General features: G+C 42.5%; 1 protein-coding gene across 1 annotated transcript in view; it reads right to left on the reverse strand.

Moving 5' to 3' along the window:
* The window catches only part of LOC136874096 (uncharacterized), a 61,892-nt gene extending 38,168 nt beyond the window's left edge, over nucleotides 1–23,724 (reverse strand). The window contains exons 1-2 of the mRNA XM_068227699.1: nucleotides 23,676–23,724; nucleotides 15,269–15,386 (exon numbers count right to left, since the gene is read on the reverse strand). Coding sequence (XP_068083800.1) covers nucleotides 15,269–15,383 — 115 coding nt within the window. The 5' untranslated portion in view covers nucleotides 15,384–15,386; nucleotides 23,676–23,724. The remainder of the gene's footprint in view (nucleotides 1–15,268; nucleotides 15,387–23,675) is intronic.
* Nucleotides 23,725–25,840: the final 2,116 nt, after the last annotated feature.

The following is a 25,840-nucleotide window of genomic DNA, read 5'->3' on the forward strand; positions in this document are numbered from 1 at the left end:
GGCCCCCCGAGGATGGCAGCTAATAGCGCTAACCGTTACTCTACGGAGGTGGGCATCTCTTAAATGCCAACATCGTACAACGTGAGCTCTCGAATGGACTTTCGTCAGTTATTCAAAAATCCGATTACCTCACCCAGCATTGAACCCGGTTCTCTACCATTGATCCGCAAATGGAGCTGAGTATTTATATCATCCACCCACCTAGTTTATTTTTCTCCCTGCTGCATTGATCCGCAAAGCTATTTTAGTACAGAACAATGCATCTCGCTGATTACATGAAATGCGCATGCAGACAGACTACCGATATAGCACACAAGGTAATGTGATGACGGAACATGGTACAGTCAGAAAGGGTCTATATCCAGGAAATTAGACCTCAATACCAGCTCAGCAAGCCGAAACCCGATTAAGGACCACGATATTCAACTGTTGCATTTGGGGCTAATTTTGATGTTTGCCCAGTAACTGCGCATCATCTGTCTGTGTTGTCCCTTCCTTTCCTTTGTCCAGAGGGTACCTGTCTTCTTTCTTGGTTGTTTGTCCTGGAAATTGATTTGTTTAAGCATCCTCCTGAGAGATGTCCGACAGCGCTGAAGACGGGTTTCCGTGGTTTCCCATTTTTACACCAGGCATATGCTGGAGCTGTGCCTTAAATAAAGCCATGGCCCTTTCCTATCAGATCGTCGCCATAAGACCTATCTGCGTCGGTCCGACGTAAAGCGACTTACAAAAAAAAAAAAAAAAAAAAAAAAAGAAGTCCGGTCTTGTTAGTATCTTTCTGTTCCTCCCAGTTTCTGCAAATCTTTGCTTACTTCCATCAACCATGGTCTTCCCCGTTCAAAAGTAAGCGAGAAACTGGTTGGTCAACTGACATGATGCATCCTGTAGACGTGTCTATAAGATGCTAGGCGTCTCTTCCTGGCCACGTCCGTGATTTTTTTCGCAGTTTTTGTAGAGCTCTTGATTGGGTCGCCGTTTGTATTCGTTACCTTTCTTCACTGGTCCTAATATCTAACTCATTATATTCCTCTCCTGGATTTCGAGCTTATTATTCATTCATTCATTCATGCCGTTTCGGCCAACTAAGGACCATGTAATTTCAACTGTCTCCTTCCTCGGGCTTTAACATTTCCGGTGTTGTTCCTTTCTTTGTTAGATCCATGCCTCCCTGCTTTCAGATTCGGCTTTTCTTGGAAACTCTTGTGGTGTCTTCCTAAGCGGGTTGCGCTCATGCATATCATCATGTGTGATGGTCACCTCGTGTAGATCTTTTTCTACCTCAGTCAACCAACCCTCTTTTGTCTTCTGATGTTGGAAGTAGGAGAAGATCCGCTTTGTTGACTCTGCAGGGCTCAGAGAAAGCAATCCTTCTCTTCCACATCGTATCGGTTATCTTTTCCACGTGGAAATAAAGCTCGTGGTTCTCTTCTATTTTCACCTTTTTCTTTGATGGGACCCAAGATTTTCCACAAAATATTTCTTTGATATCAAGTTTCTCAATAAGGCCTTTTTTGTTCATTGCAAGGTACTCCGCTGCACAGAGGACCTCCGGACGAATGACTGTATAGTACTGTCTGAACTTACCATTCAAGATTATTGATCTTTTGTTGTATATACCCTTAGTTAGATGGTATGCCATTTCCAAATTATTCATGCGTGACAAGAGGGCATCTTTCTCAGTTCGAGCTTCTTCTTCTTCTTCTTCTTCTTCTTCTTCTTCTTATTATTATTATTATTATTATTATTATTATTATTATTATTATTATTACTGAAGCCTCCATGACTCAGATGGCAGCGCGCTGGACTCTTACCGCTGGGTTCCGTGGTTCAAATCTCGGTCACTCCATGTAAAATTTGTGCTGAACAAAGCGGAGACGGGACAGGTTTCTCTCCGCGTACTCTGGTTTTCCCTGTCATCTTTCATTTCAGCACCACTCTCCAGTATCATTTCATTTCATCTGTCAGTCATTAATCATTTTCCCAGAGGAGTGCGACAGGCTTCGCCAGCCGGCACAATTCCTATCCTCGCTGCTAGATGAGGGCTTCATTCATTCCATTCCTGACCCGGTCAAATGACAGGAAATAGGCTGTGTATTTTTCGTTATTATTATTATTATTATTATTATTATTATTATTATTATTATTATTATTATTATTATTATTATTATTATTATTATTATTATTATTATTACCGTACTTGAGTACATCCCACCACCACGTATATCACGCACCCGAATTTTAGATATGAAATTCAGGGAGGAATATAATACCAGCTTATATCTCGGATCGGTCTTTCTTCATGTATCAGGATAAATAGAAGGAAGTCTTATTGTGCTTCTCCTTAGGTAAACAACCGGCCTCACAAGCGGCTGCATAGAAGTGAGTGGGATGGGAAGATGAGGAAGCGTAGTTGCCACTTTTCTTTCTACAGCGCAGTGTTTATTTCTTTTAAGTTCACTGCTCACATCATATTTATTTTATGGTTTGCTCAATTGAGTTTTCACTTTGCAAAATGTGAGTTCCTTAGTACTCAAATTACTTGTGTAGGACCTGTGAAATATGTAGGGAGCGTATTTCCATGCATTAATAGATTATAATTCAACGAGTCGAAGGCATTCTCTAGCCCGCACGTAAATTCAGTAGGAATAGTTGCATAAATATTAGGGTTCCCCTAGTGTTTATGCAACTCTTTAAACAGGAACGTTGTACTACCTTCAAGAAGCTTCCTACTCGTTGAAATCTAACGTATTACTGCTTACAAATCTGCTCCCTAGTAATAACGATACGACAAAATATGGCAACCCAGTGCGACACCCCACGCGGACTTGACAAGAAACTGCCATCCAGCATTCTTACGTTATCATTGGTAACTGCAGAGTTTCCACTGGTGCGGTTTGACTCAAGGAATATCTCCCCTAGTCCACAGAAGCTGTCATTGACACGGCGCAAGGCGAGGAATATCAAAATCTCACCGCATGGCAAAGTTTAGAGGAGCACAATAATACACCCTGCGCCATGCACGCCTGCTCTCAGCTCAAAGTCGAACTCTCTCCAATAATCCTCCCTTTATCCTAGCCGTTCTATATTTGAATTAAAAGCTGAAGTTCCCTCCCCTTGCCTTACGCACGAAGACTTTATATGAGGACCATTCGAAATTAAATGAGCTGGATGCTATAAAATGAAAACCGCCGAAAGGATCGTAATGCAATCGCCTGCGGAAGAAGGTGCGGTCCCTATAAGAGCGCTGAGGTCCTACACTCATCGGTGGAGGTACATGGGTGCACACCACGTGACGACAGAGTAAGCACGCGTACGCGTTGATCGGCCACTGCACCCAGTCGTGCTGAAAACAGTGAAATGGAAGCTTCGAAGGAAGAGCGAAGGGGTGTAGAGCGTTTCCTGGCAGCAGAAGGAGTGAGGGGAGCGAAAATTGATCGAAGAGGAACACAAATGTACGGAGAGCACTGCATGTCCTTTGCAAGGGTCAAGACATGGCACAAGCGATACATGTTGCACGGTCCGGAACGCCACATCGCATTACCGTTGCCATTGTCCAGCAAGTAGATGCCCACATTATGTAATACGGACGAGTTGCGGTAGCAACTATTGCCGCAGTGGTCGGAGTGGGCGTCGAAAGTGTTCACGCCATCATTAAGGACACCTTGAAAACTTGCTAAACGTGCGCCCAATGGGTGCCTCATACTATTCAAACAGCACAGGAGGCACGTCGAATGGACCTCTCTCTTGAACATCTGCTGTACTATGCGAAAGAAGGGATTGAGTTCCTGTCACGAGTGGTTGATGGAGACGAGGCTTGGTGTCATCACTTCGAACCCGAGTCAAAACGACAAAGAAACTATTGGAAGCATGCAGGGCCACCAACACCCAAAATATCCACTGTGAACTAAAGAAGACTCTGAGAGGTAGGCAATTTACCTCGGACACCGACGTCAAGCAGTACGTTTGGAACTGGTTCACAACGCAGCGCCAGGAATTTTACGAGACGCCATTCACCGCCTTGTGTCGCAGTGAGACAAGTGCTTGAATAGTGCTGGGCAATACTTTTGAAATAACGCTACAGGTTTCCATTTTATAGCCTCCAGCTCGTTTCTTAATTACCCTTATATGTAATACCAAACTCTTTCTTATATAATTTTATTGTATACTCATAGCAAACATCCGGTTGGCTACACGAAGTTACCAAAAGAGAAAATATGCCAGTCGATGTCTACCTCTGCCCAAAAGAAAATTGAAGATCTCCAAAAACAAAGGGAAGAACGCGGGAAGGAGCAGAAAGGTAAGACCTACAGTACAGGTGAATTTTAACCCTACAATGCATAGTGTAGCCTTTCCTCTGTCCACGATCGAGACCTCTGCCATCTTACAAAGAAATGCATTCAGTTAAGTTCGAAAAGAAGTTGATTATAAAGTATTTAATTTATGTATGTTGTAGTGGTTAGTGTGATTATCTACCATCTCTGGATGTCCGGGTTCGATTCTTGGCTCTGCAACGAAATCTGGAAAGTGGTACGAGGACAAGAACTGCCTGAACGGAACTTTTTCTATGTGTTGCTGAAGATCTCCACAAAATGCCACTGAAACTCTGAATGCGTCAATACGGAGAATATGTCCAGAAGAGGTCTTCGCATCACTTAAAATAATGAGTATAGCTGTTTCTTTTGGACACTGAAGAACTTATCATGCGATGTAGTGCAACACAGAAACTGAATGTGTCTCTAAGAAATGAAATTTCACCAAAACCTTTCAAATTGGCTACACGAAGGAACCAAAAGAGAAAATATGCCAGTCGATGTCTGGCTCTGCTCAGAAGAAAACTGAAGATCTTCAAAGAACAAAGGGAAGAAAGTGGGAGGGAGAAGAAAGGTAAGACGTACAGTACATGTGAATTTTAATCCTACATTGCATAGTGTAGCCTTTTAGCCACACCCAATTTGAATTCAAATAACTGCTTGGAAAATACTACAGATGGCATCACATGGTGGAGAATGTGATGAGGTGGCCTTATTGCACACAGATGCAAGATATGTCACTTCTCCATATTCCACATCACACTATGTAGAAAGATTGAAAAAAGATATTAACTGCCATTGGCAACATAGTAATTCGATTGACAAGAAACGTTCCTATAAACCAATACCTTCAGATTTATTTCGTCAACTTTTATCCCTCCATCCTCGTTATGTCGCATCTGTCAGGATAATGCATACTTGTTCTAGAAACAGAATACCAGGTTGTAAGCTACAATTATTTAACCAAAGTCATTCGTACATCATTATTTCTAATTTAAAACAGCATATGTAATCATTTTAATGTAGCTCAATGCACAGTGCAGCGATTTGGCACATTTTAGTAAAGGATGATAATATCAAGAAAAAATCTGTCAAGAAATTTTCTATAGTTTCCTTGATTTTATTCATATTTTCCCCTCTTCATATTTTTTTAAATCCCACGACAAAATGAATGCACTATAGGGCTAAGAGAAAATTTTTACTGACTCAAGAATAATAAATAACGTGCGGTTTCGTCCAGCAGAAGTTCTTGTACGTACCAGTAAATCTACCGACACGGGGCTGACGTATTTGAGTACCGTAAAATACCACCAGACTGAGCTAGGTACGAACCTGCCAGTTTAGGCTCAGAAAGCCGGTGCCTTAACCGTCTGAGTCACTCAGACCGGCAAGACTAATTTAATTTTCTCACTTCATATTTTGATTTTGTTGTTAGGATACAACGTTCCTTGTGGTGCAAATATTGCCCAGTTCTCATAAAAACTACTGTGAAGTTACTTTATGATCAAACCATTGTATAGCTTTTATTTTCTTCAATAGTGCCCTTGTTTTATACAGAAAAATAACTCGAAATATCGTGAAAATACCATTGAATTATCAACAAAAGTTGAAATCAGTGTAAACTCAGTAAATGATAGAGAAGTAAAAACAGTTTTTATTTTTTTCCTATATTGTAGATAGGTATTAATTTCGAAGTTGTGAACCACATACATGAATTTTTATACTGTATTTGACATTTTCAAATTTATTCAAGATGTCGTAAGTCAAACATTATTCATACAATACTCCGGAAATTAACATACCTTAGGCTACTATTGTTATTCTTCTTAACATTCTTAACTTCTCAGGTTGATTTGTGGAAAGCTGGAAATTAGGAAAATATGTCCCAAGATCCCTTCAACGAAAATAACGCACTAGACATAATGGGCATGGGCGGAGAGGAAGGCCCACAACTCATGTCCCAAAACACTCTGGAAAACAATATTAATCGCATGTCCGTATCAACACACAAGGAAACCACTGCCAACAGGCAAAGGAAAATTAGAGGAAGAGATGACAGAAATGCCTTGGTACTAAGTGGACGCAAATCTAGACCCAGTTCGATTTCACGTCTTCGCAAACATTAATCAGAATATGAGACTCTGAGTGGTAAGTGATGTTGGCATTGTTATTTTAAGGAGTAAAGGTACGATATTATCAATCGTTCGTTCTAGTGGTAGATATACACTCGCTTGACGATTAGGAGTATCAGAAAAAAGAAAGGTAGGAGACTGGAAAGAAACAGGAAGTTGGAAAACTCCCCAACCCTTGCATAAGAACAAGAGTCGTTGAAAACCTTCAGATAATATAGAGACGCAGAAGAGCAGAACATGAGTATACCGTGGGAGGTCGGTTAAGAGGGAAGAAAGAGAGAAACCTGGCACAAATGTCTAAATAGAAGCAATGCAGCTGTGATCCTACTCTAGGAGACCGAAGAGAAATAAGGTTGACCAAAATTTGCCAGACAGGTAAAGTTAAAATTATCTTGACAATTGAGTAGAGATCTAGAACTGGGTAGTGTGTGACTCAGTTATGTAAGCAAGACATATACACTCATGTTCATAAAAACCAGAACACCTTGATAGACTAGAGAAAGGTAGATCATATTCACAGGATATGTGCATTATGTTCTGAAAAAATTATTAGCAGTTGAACCATGTCGGCCCTCAAGTTCAAGGTCCACATCGATATATCGGCGCACCAGCACCGACTGGTAAAATGTGCCTGCAGCTCCCATTGTCGTTATAAACTGAAGGTAATGGATCAGTATGACTTGAGCAGACGTGCATGATGCCTCGTAGACGAACGCGAGAACCGTACTGTCAAATGAGTGAGTTTGAGAGAGGGCGCATTGTTGGCATGAGAGAACGTGATGCATCCATCCGGAAAATCGCTGCTCATGTGGGACGAAGTATGTCGGCAGTGCAACGGGAGTGTTCAGAATGGTTCACAGAAGTCCATAGAATACGACGAGATGAGTCTGGTTGAACCACCCAGACCACCTCCCGAGAAGATCGACACCTCATCCGAATGGCACTGCTGGACGGATCTGCGTCCTCCTTGGCTCTGGTGCAACAGTGAAATAGTGTAACACATCGTACACTATCAGGAGTGACAGTCCGTCGCCGTTATTACGGTCTGGGTTACCAGCGCGTCATCCACTTCTCCGCCTACCTTTGACTAATCTGCGTAAACATGCTAGACTGCAATGGTGTATGGAACGACGTCACTGGGGATAGGAATGGCAGCACATAGTGTTTTTGGACGAATCCAGGTTCTGTTTGTTTGAAAATGATGGCCGCATTTTGGTTCGCCGCAGACAGTGGGGAGAGGCATTACATTGATTCCATTCGCACAAGACATACAGCGACAACTCAAGGCTTTATGGTGTGGGGTGCTATTGGGTACAACCACAAATCATATTTGGTGTGTGTCCAGGGCACTGTGACGAGTTTGACCTATGTGAATAACATCCTGCGACCCATAGCTAAACCCTTTCTACACGACACCCCAGACGCCATATTTCAGCAGGACAATGCGCGACCACATGTTGCGACGTTGAACTAATAGCTAAAATGGATCTGTTGCACTAACACGTGCCTTTTTGTTGTCACAGGATGCCCTGGTCCGCCCGATCACCGGACTTGTCACCAATCGAAAATGTGTGGGATATGGGATATGGTGGAAGTACGGGTACGACTCTCTGGCCTAGTGCCAACCACCAAAGATGAAATGTGGAACCAGGTGAATGCAACATGGATGGCTATAATCCAGGACGCTATTCGCGCCTTATACGCGTCGATGCCATCACGCATAAAACAAGTTATCAGTGCCCATGGAGGACCCAGGGCCTATTAGGCAACAGGACACATGCTGAACCTAGGTGACTGAAATGCTAATCGTTTCTGCAGAACATACTAACGAACATGTCCTGTGAATATGAACTTCGTATCTCAAGTCTTTCAAGGCGTTCTGTCTTTTAAATGAACATGAGTTTATGATGGCATGATATAAGAGTGTTCACTCAACTAAGTGCAGGTAAAGGAGTATTTTCCCACTACTGGCTAACCGTGGGAGGGGAAGGAGAGAGGTGTGAGCGTACGTGCTCTCGAGGTAATGGGACCTGACCTACTCGAGAGAGTATTGCAGTAGGTTGCGATTGATACGATACGCGGCCCCGCTGATGGATATCCGCGGTGGGGAGGGAGGTGGATCATCTCTCTACTGGACATCCGTGGAGAGAGGTAATGATGACTGCTCTGGCTACAATGTCTCCGTAGTTAGGGCAGTTGTAATGAGGGATACGCATGCGGCCACACGCTCAATAAAAAGTACTTTTAGATGTAGCTAACCTTTTATTTGTAATTTCGTTCTATTGTTATTTTTATTTTTTTCCGAATAGATCCATTTTAGCTATTAGTTCAACGTCGCACTAACACATCGAAGGTTTTCTGTAACGCAAGGATGGAAAGGTAATATCGATTATATTAATTACGGTATAGCCTTGTTTGAAAACGGGAAACCATGGAAAACTCCCTTCAGCTTGCCGACGATGGAGTTCAAACCCACCATCTCACGAATGCAAGCTTACAGCTACGTGAATTGAACCGCTCAGGCAACTCGGCCGGTCTCTTTGAGACCCCTGCAGAATTTTCAATTAGCAAGTTGTATTGTACTCTGTCTGAATACAAACTTGGAGTTTGCTAGGCCTGCTGGTCTTTGAGATTTTTTTAAAATCTGGACAGCCCCTTACAGTTCTTGGAGATATGCAACCCATCTAACACTGCTAGTCTGTTACTTTACTTGCTACCTACACGCCAGCAAGGATAATGAACATTCCCACAAACTTGCTGAATAGAGGTCACAACACAAAGCTTATTAATGTACTTGTGTAGTTAAAGGGAACTAATGCTTGGTCACTTGCTCCGGCCTCACGGTAATTGTCAAAGAACTTCGCTTACGGTCGACCTACAGCACAATGACGTAATGACAAACAAGCAGTGTGCTATTTTAATTTATTTGTGCGCAATAAATACGATGAAACACCAGCGCAATAATCCGAGGATACCACGTTCATTACTATCTATAAAGATGTATTTACTACAATTTGCTTTACGTCGCACCAACACAGATAGGTTTTACGGTGATGATGGGATAGGAAATGACTACGAGCGGGAAGGAAATGACTCCAGCACTTTCTTGGTGTGAAAATGGGAAACCATCTTCAGGGCTCCCGACAGTTGGGTTCGAATCCACTATCTCCAAAATGCAAGCTGGCAACTTCGTGACCCAAACCACTCACCCATTCGCTCGGCGAAGGATGTATTGTGTATGTTACTAGTATAGTGTCCGACTCGTTGGCTGAATGGTCAGCGTACTGGCCTTTGATTCAGATGGTCCCGGGTTCGATTCCCGGCCGGGTCGGGGATTTTAACCTTCATTGGTTAATTCCAACGGCCCGTGGGCTGGGTGTTTGTTTGTGCTGTCCCCAATATCCCTGCAACTTACACACCACACATAACACTATCCTTCACCACAATAACACGCAGTTACCTACACATGGCAGAAGCCGCCCACCCTCATCGGAGGGTCTGCCTTACAAGGGCTGCACTCGGCTAGAAATAGCCACACAAAATTAAAAAGGACTAGTACAGTAACTTATTTTAGCCTATTTCATTAATATTTTAATATTCTTATTTTACATTATTTATGTATTCTCTGCTTCAGTCTAAGACAAGGATAAGTATCCATAACTTTTCCAGTTAAAATAAACGATCTATCTATCTAATCCTACACCATTGGTTTCCAAATTGGTCTCTTTACTCTAAACGTCAAATGAACACTTGTCCTCATAGTCCTTGAGGTAGGGCAGTTCTTCTCAGGTACACTCCAAATGGAAGTAAGTTTCATGCACCTCTTTAACTAAATAGCAGCCCTGTACCAGTATTAAATAGCTGTCAGTTCCATTAATTCAACCAGGGCCATTGAGGACAATAGCTAGTAGCACTATCCACTACGGAGGTGGACATTACCGTGCCCGACATTACCAACATCATTAAATTCACAACAAAGCCGAAAAACAGATATAAGTGATCGGTGCTCTTTTACTCTGAATAACAGGCAGTTCGTCATTAAAGTAAATACATTTTTGTTGTTGTTAAATTGGCTTTACGTCGCAACGAAACATATAGGTCTTACGGTGACGATGGGACAGGAAAGGGGTAGGAGTCAGAAGGAAGCGACCGTGGCCTTAATTAAGGTACAGCCCCAAAATTTGCCTGGTGTGGAAATGGTAAACCACGGAAAATCATATTCAGGGCTGCCGACCCTGGGGTTCGAACCCACTATCTCCCGAATGAAAGCTCATAGCTGCGCGCCCCTAGCCACACAGTTAGTAAAGTTTTGCAGACCTACTGCACCCCCTAGGATCATATTGTAGACCTGTGGGCTCGCCCTGTCGTCATGACAACATATGGTGGGCATGATCGATGGCGGGTGGGCTCACCTGTTGCAGTAAGCTCTGACAGATGTGGTCGATAATAAGAACATGATAAGGTGGAGCCTCGGCCGTCTAGTAGTGTACATCCGTCAAACAAGCTGCCCAGACAACGATTTATGAGAGAAGGGTGACCAAAAGGGAACGCCTGGCCGAGGCGGTAAAGGCGTGCGCGGGTCATACGGAATGACGTGGGTTCGATTCCCCGCAAGAAAGTCGAAAATGTAAGAAACGAGATTTCCACTTCCGGAAGTGAACTTGGCCTTCAGGTTCACTCAGCCTACGCCAAAAATGAGTGCCAAGTTAATTCATGGGGGTTGTGGCTGCCCGGCGTAGAGCTAACCACTCTATCCCATCAAGTGCCGAGGTTACGAATAGTGGAAGCCTTTACCTTCCACCCTTCGCAGGGCTTGTACGGAGATGACTTTCCTTTTCTGGATGGCCAAATCCTTCCTTGAATGTACTCTACCGAGCAGTTAGGATCGCGCGTTGCTGTGAGCTTGCATTAGGGAGATGGTGGGTTCGAATCCCATCGTCGGCAGCCCTGAAGATGGTTTTCCGTGGTTTCCCACTTTCACACCAAACAACTGCTGGAGTTGTACCATGATTAAGGCTACGGCCACTACCTTCCCAGTCCCAGCCCTTTACCATCCTTCGATGTGTTAGCGCGACGTTAAACCACTAATAAAAATAATCTACTCTAGGCTACCGTCGAATTCATAATACATAGCAAATTGTTGAGTGTTTAAAGAAGGCGTTCCCTTGCTGTTCCACGCTCTCATATTGAATTCATAGAATAGCTAGCAACCAAATATCAGTCTTCAGGGGTCCAAGGAGTCCCGGGTTCAATTCCAGGTCGGGTCGAGGATTTTAATTTTCATTAGTTAATTGCTATGGCTCGGGGCCTGGGTCGTTGTGACGTCTTCAGCATTAACGTTCATCTTAGGAAGGGCCCCATCCTCACAGACCCGTAGGTCGCCAGGCGTCAGGCCTCTCTGGAGGCCACACGCCATTAAGTATTTAGTCTTAAAAATATTACCAACCAGATCAAACCAAACTCTATGGCGTAACAGCCCTGAAGGGCCATGGCCTACTAAGCGACCGCTGCTCAGCCCGAAGGTCTGCAGATCACGAGTTATCGTGTGGTCGGCACGACGAATCCTCTCGGCCCTTATTCTTGGCTTTCTAGACCGGGGCTGTCATTTCACCGTCAGAAGGCCCCTCAATTGTAATCGCGTAGGTGGAGTGGACCTGGATCCAGCCCTCAGATCCAGGTAAACTTCCGTGACGTGGCCGGAAATCGAACCGGGGGCCTCCGGGTAAGACGCAGTGCACGCTACCGCTACACCGCTGGGCCGGCTTAGGAACATTACACAGGTAAAAAAGAAATTATGAAAGAATATATTATAATACTTAAAGTGTATGTTTGGTAGGAGGTATTCTTAGATACATGCACCTGCTTTGAAATTACTAAATGAACAGAGCTTAATATACTCGCTCATACCTCTTCCACCGAGTAAGTGGCTACGCGGTTTGAGTCACGTAGATGTCAGCTTGGATTCGGGAGATGATGGGCTCGAAATCCACTGTCGGGAGCCCTGAAAATGGTTTTCCGTGCTTTCCCATGTTCACACACGGAAAATGCTTGAGGCTCTAACCCGTTCTCATCCCGTCGTCGTCGTAAGACGAAAAGATTCTTACATACCTTGAGGCCAGTCCTTACAAATCCCTTTTGAAAATTATTTATTTATTTATTTATTTATTTATTTATTTATTTATTTATTTATTTATTTATTTATTTATTTATTTATTTATTTATTTATTTTCCGGCTTCGGTGGTAATGTCATATGAAGCTAATGGAGGAAGTTATGTTACCTGCGAGAAGACGATCTCGGTCATGAAGGGAAAGAGAAACAAAGGAAAACCAACGCGACAGTAGTTAAACTCGGGTTTGAACGATGTGAGGAAAACCGAGGCCACAGAACTAGTTGCAAATACATGATTGCAGAATACTTAGTTAATTCACAGAGGACTGCAGACTGAGCACTGAAAGAAAGATGTATTTATTTATTTATTTATTTATTTATTTATTTATTTATTTATTTATTTATTTATTTATTTATTTATTTATTTATTTATTTATTTATTTATTTATTTATTCTGATTTTATTAAACTGGTACTTCCAACGGATTACAACAACGCGATAAAATACACGTCTCGATATCGTCATCTACTTCATCAGTATTTGTACCCACCTGGTGGCCATAATCGTTAAGGCGTCAAGTCTTTATGGTCTGACATCGTGGCTAGCCGGTTCGAGTCCCATTGTTGGTAAAAAATTCCACCATCAGAATATTGGCCGACAGGGCAGAAGAGATGGTGGTAAACAATTTCTAATCTCTAGATTGCGTGACAAAAGCTAGGATTCAGTTCCAAATCTCTCCGGAGTCTTCATATGCAATGACGCCAGATGACGTTGTTGATATTGATTCGTCCATCGAATGGAGACGTTAAACCTCAGTGTTATTTGACAGGATCAGGCTATGTTCCAACAACGGATTTTACCCGCTCCATCACCATCGATCTAGACGCGCAGGTCACCCATGTGTGTCAAATAGAAATACATGTACTAGGTGAGCCGAACATGTACTCGGACATTCCTGGCACTAAAGCCATAGGTTAAATAAATAATAATCAGTATTTGTCTCGCCCAATGTCAGGGATTGCTGTGTGCTTCCGCAGCATCCGCTTTATTCAGCCAAGGGGGTCATGTCCGTAGTAGACTAACTTGATATCGTTATGTAGGTATCAGTTCATAGTTAGTTAGATCATCCATTGGGTCTCTTTCTGACGACTTCTAGGGTGTCGGCCACTTTTGCAATTTTATATCTTTCCACTCGCAACGCATCTCCAAACCATGGCAGTCAGCTTTCGAGCAGTTTCTTCTGCATCGCATCACCAAATCGTTTTATGCCCACATTGGAAGTACGATCCACTCCAGCGAGGCATCTCAGCATTTTTCTTTCGATGGCATTTAATCTACGTTATATCACCTTCGTAGATGGCCAGCCCTTGGTACCTCAGAGTTTAACAGGATGAGTGATGGTGCAACAGATCTTCTATTTCAGGTGCTCTTCCATTCGGAGATCGCAGCGGCGTCGTTCACAACTTCGCCAAAGCTACATAAATGCTCGCGTTCACTTATTTGATAGTATGACCAGCATCAGCATTTGATACACTAAAATAAAAAAAAGTGACTAGTAATCATTTTGGAATCTGTTGATGTTAAAATAGGACTTGTTCAGTAACTCTTTCCTTGTCTAAATCAGTGTTGACACCTTTATGTCGTGCAAAATTGAACTTTGGGACAGTGATCAGGACTGAAATCTGTCGTTCAAATAAAATATGAACATAGTTGTCTGACTAAACAATCTGGGTTGTTTAGTAAGAAAATCCTTTTGTAATATTCCTTGCATCTTACAAGCCAAAATACTAATATGTTATTGACTTATATTTCCAGAGCCTTTCTTGATATGAATATTTTGTCATATGATGCATGTTTATCCACTTTATTTGTAATGTGTATTAACATCCTTAAATACCGAGCTCGATAGCTGCAGTCGCTTAAGTGCGGCCAGTATCCAGTATTCGGGAGATAGTAGGTTCGAGCCCCACTGTCGGCAGCCCTAAAAATGGTTTTCCGTGGTTTCCCATTTTCACACCAGGCAAATGCTGGTGCTGTAACTTAATTAAGGCCACGGCCGCTTCCTTCCTACTCCTAGCCCTTTCCTGTCCCATCGTCGCCATAAGACCTATCTGTGTCGGTGCGACGTAAAGCAACTAGCAAGAAAAAAAACCTTAAATGATTGAAAACATATGTTGCTATAAAATTGAACTAATTTTTGAGTTACACTTTACTTTTGGTAAAATAAGTGTTGTTTAAATTTAAAACGGGCCATGTCAGCCATTTTCTGTATCAGTTTCCTAGTATGTGTCTTTATTATATGATTACATATTCTGGCATATGACTTTAATCTTCCCAATGAGCATGTATGAGTAACTATACAGTGTAAGAATATTATTCAGAACTATATACAACAACTGATATATCTCAAAACTACTAATCAGTGACATGTCCCGTTTTTTACCTCAGTGCCTCAATTGTAGATCCAAGATATTTAAACTTCGCTACTCACTGCACGTTCTCGTTACAGATGGATGCATTAAGAATGCTGATAATTATAATTTTGCGGAGTGAACACTAAGCACGCACACCCGTATTAACTCAAATGCCAACATGAATGACAGGGCGAATTATATATTTCCTTGTTATCCACTCACCTTGGTCGAAGTAGAACCACTATCTTGGACTGTGAGGTTCGGTTATGATCGGGGTGTCAGAAGGGGGGCTATTGACTTACCTTTGGCGCGTACTTGTTCCGCTTGTTTAGCGTCCTCTAGCAGTGTCGTTGGCAGGCTGGAAACAGCTGCCACCAAGAGCGCCAGCAATAAGCTGACGGGCGTCCCTCTAGTCATTATCTGGGAAATAACAAAGAAATCAGGATTCTGTAATTGATTTTATTTCATCTTTGCGAATATTAGTCTGAAAATGTATGGTCAGTCGGAAAACACATATTTTTTTTGTCCCTATCATGTCAGCTTTCATTTTTAGTCATAAATAACGAGTGGACTATCTATACACTAATTTAATCAATATGATGCCCAGCATATTGCAAATGCATTGTTCTCTTTGCTGTGTGATAACGACATTACACAACAATAACAGGCAGGCCATATTTCCTCCCATGGACTATATGCCCTTGTTTTACATTCCCTTTTCATTGTGATGCTTGCCCCTTGATCAGTGATGTTACTTCGCGCTGCTCCACGCGAGCAGTGGCTGGCAGACTGACTGACCGCCCGGCCAGTCTAAGTGTGCGGGAAATACATCCACAGTATTCCTTCCTTACCGTTTTAACACTCTCGCTACGAAGCCCGTAGATTTTACAGGCGGCATTTTCCCGGAAATCGCCAACCCCATCGTTTCTACGGCGTCGCTCATGTAAACGAATATTACTTTGCTAAGCGGTATTTGTACGGTTCTGGACATCGGGAGTTTATGCCTCGTACTGTTAGTAACAATACTGAGCAAGAAATGACACTCTACTTGACATATTTTCAAGGCTAAACATTTCTCATGGCAGTGTTACCGCGCCACTTCAGCGCGCGAACTTCATTGGAAATCGAGTCCCGCCAAAGTTAACCGCGGTGTGATGCTGAGGATTGTATAGCTAATATAGATGACGATCTGGATGATTTGGAATATGAGGAATTAGATTGTGCTATATTTGAAGGTATGTACTTGAAAAATGCTATACTATAAGGTCGGCATGACAAAATACTGAGATTTACAAAACGGCACAATTTCCTCCACTATTTCACAATTCAGTGTTCAAACGGGTTACACTGAATGCCTGATCACTCCAATCAACTCTAGACTTACGCATATTGTCGTCCAAACTAGTTAGTGGTCTGAGGACTTCTTTTGCCGATCCTTGTTACGTGTTCCCCGATACATGCTCGATGCTTCTTGCTATGCCCAGTGCATTTTGGCTGCACAATTCAGGGCACAGGAAGAAGATAACTATCACGAAAACAATGTCATCACTCAGATTGCAGCACAGCTTGTTAAAGATGCTGTTCCTAAGACAATCGTATCAACTGGAATAGGAATACTAACAAGACGGCATTTTAGAAATCAAGTTGGAAAGCTTTCCGTGAGGAGACAGGCTACCAGAGTGAACAGTGTGGTGTTGTGCTGTGTATGGATCCATGCCTCAACTTATTTCACGCGAAGAAACAATATGATTCCGTGTAAGGTAAGGTAAGGGTGTATTCTGCCCGAAGACAGGTCCAAACCTCCGCAGAGGTGTGCCTGAGCCGGAGTTTACGTGAGGTAGGGTGGCCAGTTCTTTCCGCTCCTCCATTCCCTTACCCCCGACCAACAGCGCGTGGCAACCCATCCAAATCTTGACCACGCCCAATGTTGCTTAACTTCGGTGATTTCATGTGATCTGGTGTTTCAACACGGCTACGGCCGTTGGCATTCCGTGTAATGATGCGCATAAAACTAATAATAATAGTGTAAAACATTCTTTGAATCAAATTCATATTGATAATAAGTGAAACAATACAATATTATGAACAGTGATCCTTTATTTGACTTTCTATGACATTTACGGGGTTGAAAAATACCTACTAAGATTTGAGATTTATTGGAAATAGTTCTGTTTGCGTATGATAGAAAAAGAATAGACCTTCAATATGTTATAAGTTTCAATAAAGTTTGTAGCATAATTAAAACATAAAATACGGGGCGAGTCGGCCGTATGGTTAGAGCCGCGTAGCTGTGAACTTGCATCCGGGAGATAGTGGGTTCGAACCCACTGTCGATAGCCCTGAAGATGGTTTTACGTGGTTTCCCATTTTCACATTAGGCAAATGCTGGGGCTGTACCTTAATTAAGGCCACGGTTGCTTTCTTCCCACTCCCATACCTTTCCTACCGCATCGTCTCCATAATACCTAGCTATGTCGGTGCGACGTAAAGCCAATTGTAAAAGAAACTTAAAATAAATTTAAATATCGCAGAAAATGCCTGGTTTTCAGGGACATGTACATAAATATAATCTGGTAGAGAGCGTTAAGCAAAGCATTCACTAGATAGCATTGTATGCATCGGACAGATCAGATAGGAAGTGAAATTAAATTAATGTAATGAAATCACTGAGCGAGTTGGCCGTGCGGTTAGAGTCGCGCAGCTATGAGCTTGCATTCGGGAGATAGTGGGTACTAATCCCACCGTCGGCATCCCCGAAAGTGGCTTTCCGTGGTTTCCCACTTTCACACCAGGCAAATGATGGGGCTGTACCTTACTTAAGGCCACGGCCGCTTCCTTCCCACTCCTAGCCCTTTCCTGTCCCATCGTCGCTATAAGACCTATCTGTGTCGGTGCGACATAAAAGCAACTTGCATTTTGTACACATCAAAGAGCTGAAAAAGTTTTAAACTAGAAAAATTCAATTGAAAGTTTTAAGAAACTGCTCTGAACTGCAAGTTACCGCCCTCCACCACCACCAACCAGACTTTTGTCTTCTCTTATGCACAGCCCAGGTCTACTACAAGGTAAATGTATTCCAGCGGAATTATTGAAATGGTAGTCCGAAAGAACTTGAAGCCAATATTGTCTGACAACGTGAAAGAAAAGGGCGTGTAGGGTTTTCTCTTTGTACGCCGAACCGCTATCCTTTAAATCAGGCAATTAGAGCTTTAAAAATGCCGTTAGGGAAAACTGATAACGGGATTTGAAAGAGGAGTAATTTAGGGATTTTTAAGTTTAAAATTGAAAAATCGATTTTTTTTTTGTCAAAACGCAACATTTTAGTCATGAATTCCCTTAAGGATTGTTGGATTCTCTTCTCTTCTCTTCTCTTCTCTTCTCTTCTCTTCTCTTCTCTTCTCTTCCCATAAACCTCTTCATTCTTTCGCTCCTCATCTTTCTGTCCTCATTGGAAATGATCCGTTCGGACCTCCGTTTTAGTGGTTTCTCTTCAAATGATTTTAACTGTCGACTCTTCTTCTGAACTCTCTTCTATTGTAGAACACCTGTAATGAACTTGCAAATTATCTTGCATCCCTCTTGACCTCTTCTAAACTCCCCAATATGTATTTGAAGATCTTCTTGATCAGCCATATGTCATCCATTCTTATTTAGTATCCCTAGAATGTCAGCCTTCGTTTCCATATTGTGTCCGTGATCTTTTCAGTCTACTTGTAGAGCTCCCTCGTTTCTCCAGTAATCTCCTGCAGTCCCAGAAAAAATTTCCTCAAAATCTTCCTTTCCTTCTTCTCGAGTTCTTTTAGCTCCCCTTTCTTATTTAAAATCAGGCACTATGAAGCGTATAATTCTTCCGGTTTTATTACTGAGTTGCAATATCGGATTTTGGCCTTGTAGGATATTGCCCGTTTGTTATACCTGTTCTATGTTAGCTTGTAGGCCAGATCTAATTTTCTGGCGTTTGCCTTGTCTGCCTCTTTATCCATTCCGATTAGTGGGATCCATTCACCCACGTATTTGAACTTGACATATTATTATCACAAAATAAACAAATTCAGTCACAATGACACCACTTTACAATTAATTTTTGTCAGCACTGAATTTTTACACATTAATACTATGGGCCTATTTAACACAAAACTCAAAATGTTTGTACTCAACATGTTTGAAAATTGGACAATTTAATCCTACACGTCATATTCAATTCTGTATTCAGAAATACAGCGACTTTGAAAATACAGACTAACTTCGATATCTCGAACTCCCATTACTCGAATTTTCCTTACCTCGAAGTAATTGAAATTTCCCACGCCGTTTGTCGTGGTCTTCACGTGTACTTATTTCTCTGTTACTCGAAATTCGGTTAGACGAATTTCTCGATTTCTCGAAGAAACATTTCCTCCCATGAAGCAAAAATTACTCTGTAACTCGAATTTTGTGCAACATTAACTGTTGCAATGCGACGTTTGTGGTTTGTGAGGAACAGCTAACAAGTAAAGAAAGGGTTACGGAGATGCTGGGAGCTAATATTACGGGAACCGAAAAACTAAAACTTCTAGTGATCGGAAAATCGGCGCAAGAGAAAATCCCTCATAAAGCTGTGACTGTGGGGTGTCTGGTTCCAGGTGTCAGCCTAATGTATTATGTTAACACATCTATCCGTTTCAATACCTTGGGTGTAATATACTGCATTTAAATATTTACAGTACCCGCGGATAACTATTCGCGGATGCGGGTGCGGATAAAGGAAGTGCAGGTGCGGAGCGGATACGGATAATATTTTGTATATATCCGCGCAGTGCTCTAATAACTAAAAGAGCCGTGCTGCTCCGTAGTGTTCGTTATAAATAGGTCAAATAATATATCACGATATGAAATTGCTCCACGTGTTGCTCGAATACTTTCTCGAATGTTTATTTTTAGGATTTGTGTTATCTCTTAATTATGAGTCAAGTGATTTTCTGCATATTTCTTTACTGTGACGTTGATTAACATTTCACGAACTCTTTTGTACTTTTAGAGTTAATTTTGTGTTTAATTTAAAGTCTTAGTTTTACAAAAAAAAATTCACGTGTCCGCCTCATTGGCTGAATGGTCAGCGTTGAGACCTTCGGTTCAGAGGGTCCCAGGTTCGATTTCAGGCCAGGTCTGGGATTTTTTAATCGTGTCTGATTAATTCTTCTGGCTCGGGGCCTGGATATTTGTGTTTGTTCCTACACTTTTCTCTTCATATTCGGACAACACACTCCACTACCAACCATAGAAACACGCAATAGAGATTACATTCTGCCATATAAGGTTGGCGTCAGGAAGGGTATCCGGCCGTAAACAGGGCCAAATCCACATGTGTGACACAGTTTGCACCCGCGATCCCACAGGTGTGCGAAGAGAGATAGAAGAAGAATTTTGTTTCACGTGGAAGTATTTCCTTGCTGCAGGCCATATTGTCGGGAAAGTATATGATCCTTTCAGACAAATAATGAAAAATGATAACTGTATGTATTTACGCGTCGCGCTATGGATATGATGTACACGATTCCAACCGCCCATTGGCACTGTCATCAATTAGCCTGGCGAACCCGAGAACTGTAGATTCAAAACTAATCTCTGTCATTTTCAACCCTTCTGACCCCCATGCCGATGGAGGCTGAACTTGGACTTCAACGGCATCCAGAGTGTCACAATTCATCTGAGCGACCCCAAAAAGTAAGGATTCGAGATTAATATTGGACGTTTTTGATGATTTTTCATATTATTCCCACCCAACACCCAACCGTAGGGGTGCTAGCGGTGCCGTGTCCCCACGTATTTTTCTCCAGATAGTAAGTCACATGTGTACAAAATTTGGTTTGAGAGCTACTCTATGCTGAAACATACACACATACGGTACATCCATGACCTCGGTCACGTTGGACATTTCTATTTCATTCCTTTTAGCACCCACCCCATACCGATGGAGACTTAAATGGCATCCGGAGTGTCACTATTCATCTCAGTAACCCCGACAAGTATGGATTCGACACTAATATTGATCGTTTTTGATGATTTTTTTCGTGTCACTCCCGACCAAACCCCAACCGTTGGGGGGCTAGGGGTATCTAACCTCGAGAGTTTCTTTTTCAGATAGTAAGTTATATGTGTACTAAGTTTGGTTGAAATTGCACGTTTGTGTATAGACGCCTCTCATTTGTTAATCGTTTAGTTTCGCTGATATCTTTACGTGAAAATATTACTCCTCAACTGTGTGCAACCCGCTAAGTACAGACTTCTAGTGATTTGATTTTATGATTACTCAAATTCGACTGAATTTACAATGCTGTCAATACCTGACGATTCACCTGCAGGTGATTCGGAAGAGTATTAAAAATAATTAAGCCAGTGGGTCGAGTAGAATGGCGGGACGGATTGGACAAAGCTGTATTGGTAATCTTTTTAATATATAGATAATAATAATAATAATAATAATTTCCACTCGCTTTTCCCAAATACGGATCGGATAGTGGGTGCGAACTATGTCGCACATGTGAATTTAACCTTATTTTACGGTCGGATGCCCTTCCTGACGCCACCCTACGTAGAGGCGTGTAATCACTATTGCGTGTTTCTGTGGTGGCTGGTGGTGTGATGCGTTGTGTTGTATGAATATGAGGAGGAAAATGTTGGGACAAACACAAACACTCAGTCCACGAGTCAGAGGAATTGAACAGCCGCAATTAAAATCTCCGACCGGTAATCAAATCCAGGACCTTCTCCACGTAGGCCTCAAATAATAATAATAATAATAATAATAATAATAATAATAATAATAATAATAATAATAATAATAATAATAATAATAATAATAATAATAATAATAATAATAATATACGTCCCGCCATTCTACTCGACCCATTGACTTCATTATTTTTAACACACTTCCGAATTACTTGCAGGTGAATCATCAGGTATTGATAACTTTCTAAGTTCAATCGAATTCGAGTAATCATCAAATCAAATCACTAAAAGTCTGTACTTTGCGGGTTGCACATACTAAAGGAGTGATATCTTCACGTAAAATTATTATTATTATTATTATTATTATTATTATTATTATTATTATTATTATTATTATTATTATTATTATTATTATTATTATTATTATTATTATTATTATTATTATTATTATCATTATTATATTAGAATACAAAAGCTGCATCTTGTCCACTCAATTTTACAACGTCTATGGTGAGCGTATCATAAGGAAGGCACTTGATGATTGGGTTGGAGGCATCTCTATTTGTAGGAGAAAAAGTAACAACGTCTGCCTCAAGGAAATTGCCCTTGAGGCGGTAGAGGTGGGATCCCTCGCTGAATCCGAGGGAAGAACCAACCCTGAAGGGTAAAATGATTAAGAAAGAAAGAAGAAACTTGAAGCAAATAAACAGAGGAAGACTAAACTCAGTTAGGTCGCAGAATACGCTGTCTTTGAAAGATGCCAGCGGCTTATGACGTAGCCGTGTTGAAACACAAGAATGTATGCAACATCGTAAGTTTAACAACATTTGGTGTGATCGGTGCATGGGCAGGTGACCACGTTCTGTTTGGCGGTGGAGAAATAGAGAGGAATCACCACCCTATGTCAAGTAAACTCTATCTCAGGATTGCTTTCATGGGGGGAGAGGGAAGACGAAATTTGAAAACGTCCAGGACTGGATAACAGAGGGCCCCGTAGTCTGTCCCCCGCCCTGAAACCCAGGCTTAGGTTTTTAAAAAACCAAGATTTCAGAGCTCGTTTGAGATCCACTCACCCTGGGTGAGAACAACAGAGGAGCTGTCTGATAGTGACATAGCGGCCCCGGTCTGGAAAGTCAATAGTTATATCAATTTGTTTTACGGAGCACCGCCACAGATAGGTCTTACGGCGACGATGGGATAGGAAAGGTCTAGGATTGGTAAGGAAACGACCATGGCCTTAATGAAGGTACAGCCCTAGCATTTGCCTGGTGTAAACATGGGAAACCACGGAAAATCATCTTCAGGGCTGCCGACAGTGGGGTTCGAACCTACTATCTCCCGAATGCAAGCTGATGGCTACGTGACCCAAACCGCACAGCCACTTGCTCGGTAAAGTGAACAGTAACGATCGAAAGGAATCGTCGCACTGACAACGCGTCACCTCGAGATCTGCACGCCTTCTGGCTGAGCAGCGATCGCTTGGTAGGCCAAGGCACATCAGGTCTAAAGAGCCATAAGATTCTTTTTACGTCGCACCGACACAGATAGGTCGTATAGCGACCATGGCCTTAGACTGATGTGAAAATAGGAAATCACGGAAAACCATCTTCACGGCTGCCGACACTGGGGTTCGAACCTACTATCTCCCGAATGCAAGCTCACAACTACGCAACTCCATTTCGGTTGGTTTGGTTAGACTCAGGGCTGCATAAGGTAGCAAGGGCAGGAAGAAGGGTGCAAGACATCTTCTACAGCATCCACTAGTTGGTCTATACCATAAACTTTTACAGTTCCAAAACGCCCAACTAAGCACAATTTTTACACACCTTACATAAATGTATATTCATTGTAAATCAAATACAGCTGCAGACAAAGTTTTTAAAGAAATGCTTGCATAATTGTTACCTCTATGTGAGGATGTGCGGGACACCAACCACCCCAAGGCACTCACCGCTAGTCAGTTACACTTCTCACAAACTGAGCTCCATAAGGTCTTACCTGGGCTGCTCCACCTGTAGGCGTTGTGAAGAGACGGCCGGGCACAGCTACCAAGGGTCGATCGCGCTAACGCATGCGCACACATTTCACCCTCCCACTCATTTCTATCGATATCGCGCTCTATTACGATAAATTATTCACAATTACCTGAAACTCCATTCATTAACATGATTATCCAACACCATCTCACCTAATGCAAATATTCATCATGTCGTTGTTCTAAAGAACGATGGTCAATGGAACCATTCTTAAATGTAAACTTAAAAGCTTTTCAGGCTGCCAAACACACAATTTCGATATAAATATTACACTATAACATACATGTACAAAGCACATTATTAAACAAGGAATTTTTTGCTAGTGGCTTTACGTCGCACCACACGAATAGATCTTATGGCAACGATGGGATAGGAAAAGCCTAGGAGTTGGAAGGAAGTGGCCGTGGCCTTAATTAAGGTACAGCCCCAGCATTTGCCTGGTATGAAAATGGGAAACCACGGAAAACCACCTTCAGGGTTGTCGACAGTGGGATTCGAACCCACTATCTCGCGGATGCAAGCTCACAGCCGCGCGCCCCTAACCACACGGCCAACTCGCCCGGTATTAAAAAAAGGGAATAAAACGCACACTATTAGTATTACATAAGGTTTTCTACGTCGCACCGACACAGATAGGTCGTATAGCGACCACCAGATAAGAAAAGGCTAGGAGTGGGAAGGAAGCGACCATGGCCTTAAACTGGTGTGAAAATGGGAAATCGCGGAAAACCATCTACAGGACTGCCGACGGTGGGGTTCGAAACCGCTATCTCCCGATTGAAAGCTCACAACTACGCAACTCTATTTCGGTTGGTTTGGTTAGACTCAGGGCTGGATAAGGTAGCATGGGTAGGAAGAAGAGCGCAAGACATCTTCTGCAGCAACCACTAGTTGGTCTATACCCAGGGAGCGAAATCACAAAGAAATGGGGGAAGGGGGAAGAAAGATCATAGGGCTCAACTACTAGTGTTCATTTTGGGCAGTATCCGTCGGGGGAGGGATATATAATTCCCCTATAAGTAAATTACACGCACCCCCACCCCCATTTCCCCCAGAAAAATGTAAATTTTAAATCTTTTTGTTTGAATTCTATTGTTATAACAAGAATGAGTCCGCCTCTGTGGTGTAGTGGTTAGCGTGATTAGCTGCCACCCCTGGAGGTTCGGGTTCGATTCCCGGCTCTGCCACGAAATCTGAAAAGTAGTACGAGGGCTGGAACGGGGTCCACTCAGCCTCGGGAGGTCAACTGAGTAGAGGTGGGTTCGATTCCCACCTCAGCCATCCTCGAAGTGGTTTTCCGTGGTTTCCCACTTCTCCTCCAGGCGAATGCCGGGATGGTACCTAACTTAAGGCCACGGCCGCTTCCTTCCCTCTTCCTTGCCTATCCCTTCCAATCTTCCCATCTCTCCACAAGGCCCCTGTTCAGCATTGGAGGTGAGGCCGCCTGGGCGAGGTCCTGGTCATACTCCCCAGTTGTATCCCCCGACCAAGAGTCTGAAGCTCCAGGACACTGCCCTAGCGGCGGTAGAGGTGGGATCCCTCGCTAAGTCCGCGGGAAAAACCGAACCTGGAGGGTAAACAGATGCTGATGATGATGATGATGATGATGATGATGATGATGATGATGATGATGATAACAAGAATGATAAACATTGGAAAGTTATTCCGACTGTCCCTTTCTTAAGACAATTTTAGTGGAGAGGAACCTTTGAGATAAAATCGTCCGTGTGGGGGAGGGGCCCTTCCTTCTCCCTCGCGATTTCGCACCATGTCTGTATCATAAACATTTTCCAGTTCCAAAACACCCAATTAAGCACAATTTCACACACATCTTACATAAATGTATATTCACTGCTTTAAAAAAATGCAGCTGGAGACCAAATTATTTTAAAGAAATACTTCTTTTTAGAATTTTCTTTACGTCGTATTGACACAGATAATTTTTATGTCGACGATGGGATAGGAAAGGCCTAGGAGTGGGAAGGAAACAGCCGTGGCCTTAATTAAGGTACAGCCCCAGCAGCATTTGCCTGATGTGAAAATGGGAAATCACAGAAAACAGGGCTACTCCCGGATGCGAGCTCATAGCTGCGCGCCCCTTACCGCCCGGCCAGCTTGCCCGGTTAA

Source organism: Anabrus simplex, chromosome 1 (assembly GCF_040414725.1).
Source record: "Anabrus simplex isolate iqAnaSimp1 chromosome 1, ASM4041472v1, whole genome shotgun sequence".
In the NCBI taxonomy this organism is placed as follows: Eukaryota; Metazoa; Arthropoda; class Insecta; order Orthoptera; family Tettigoniidae; genus Anabrus; species Anabrus simplex.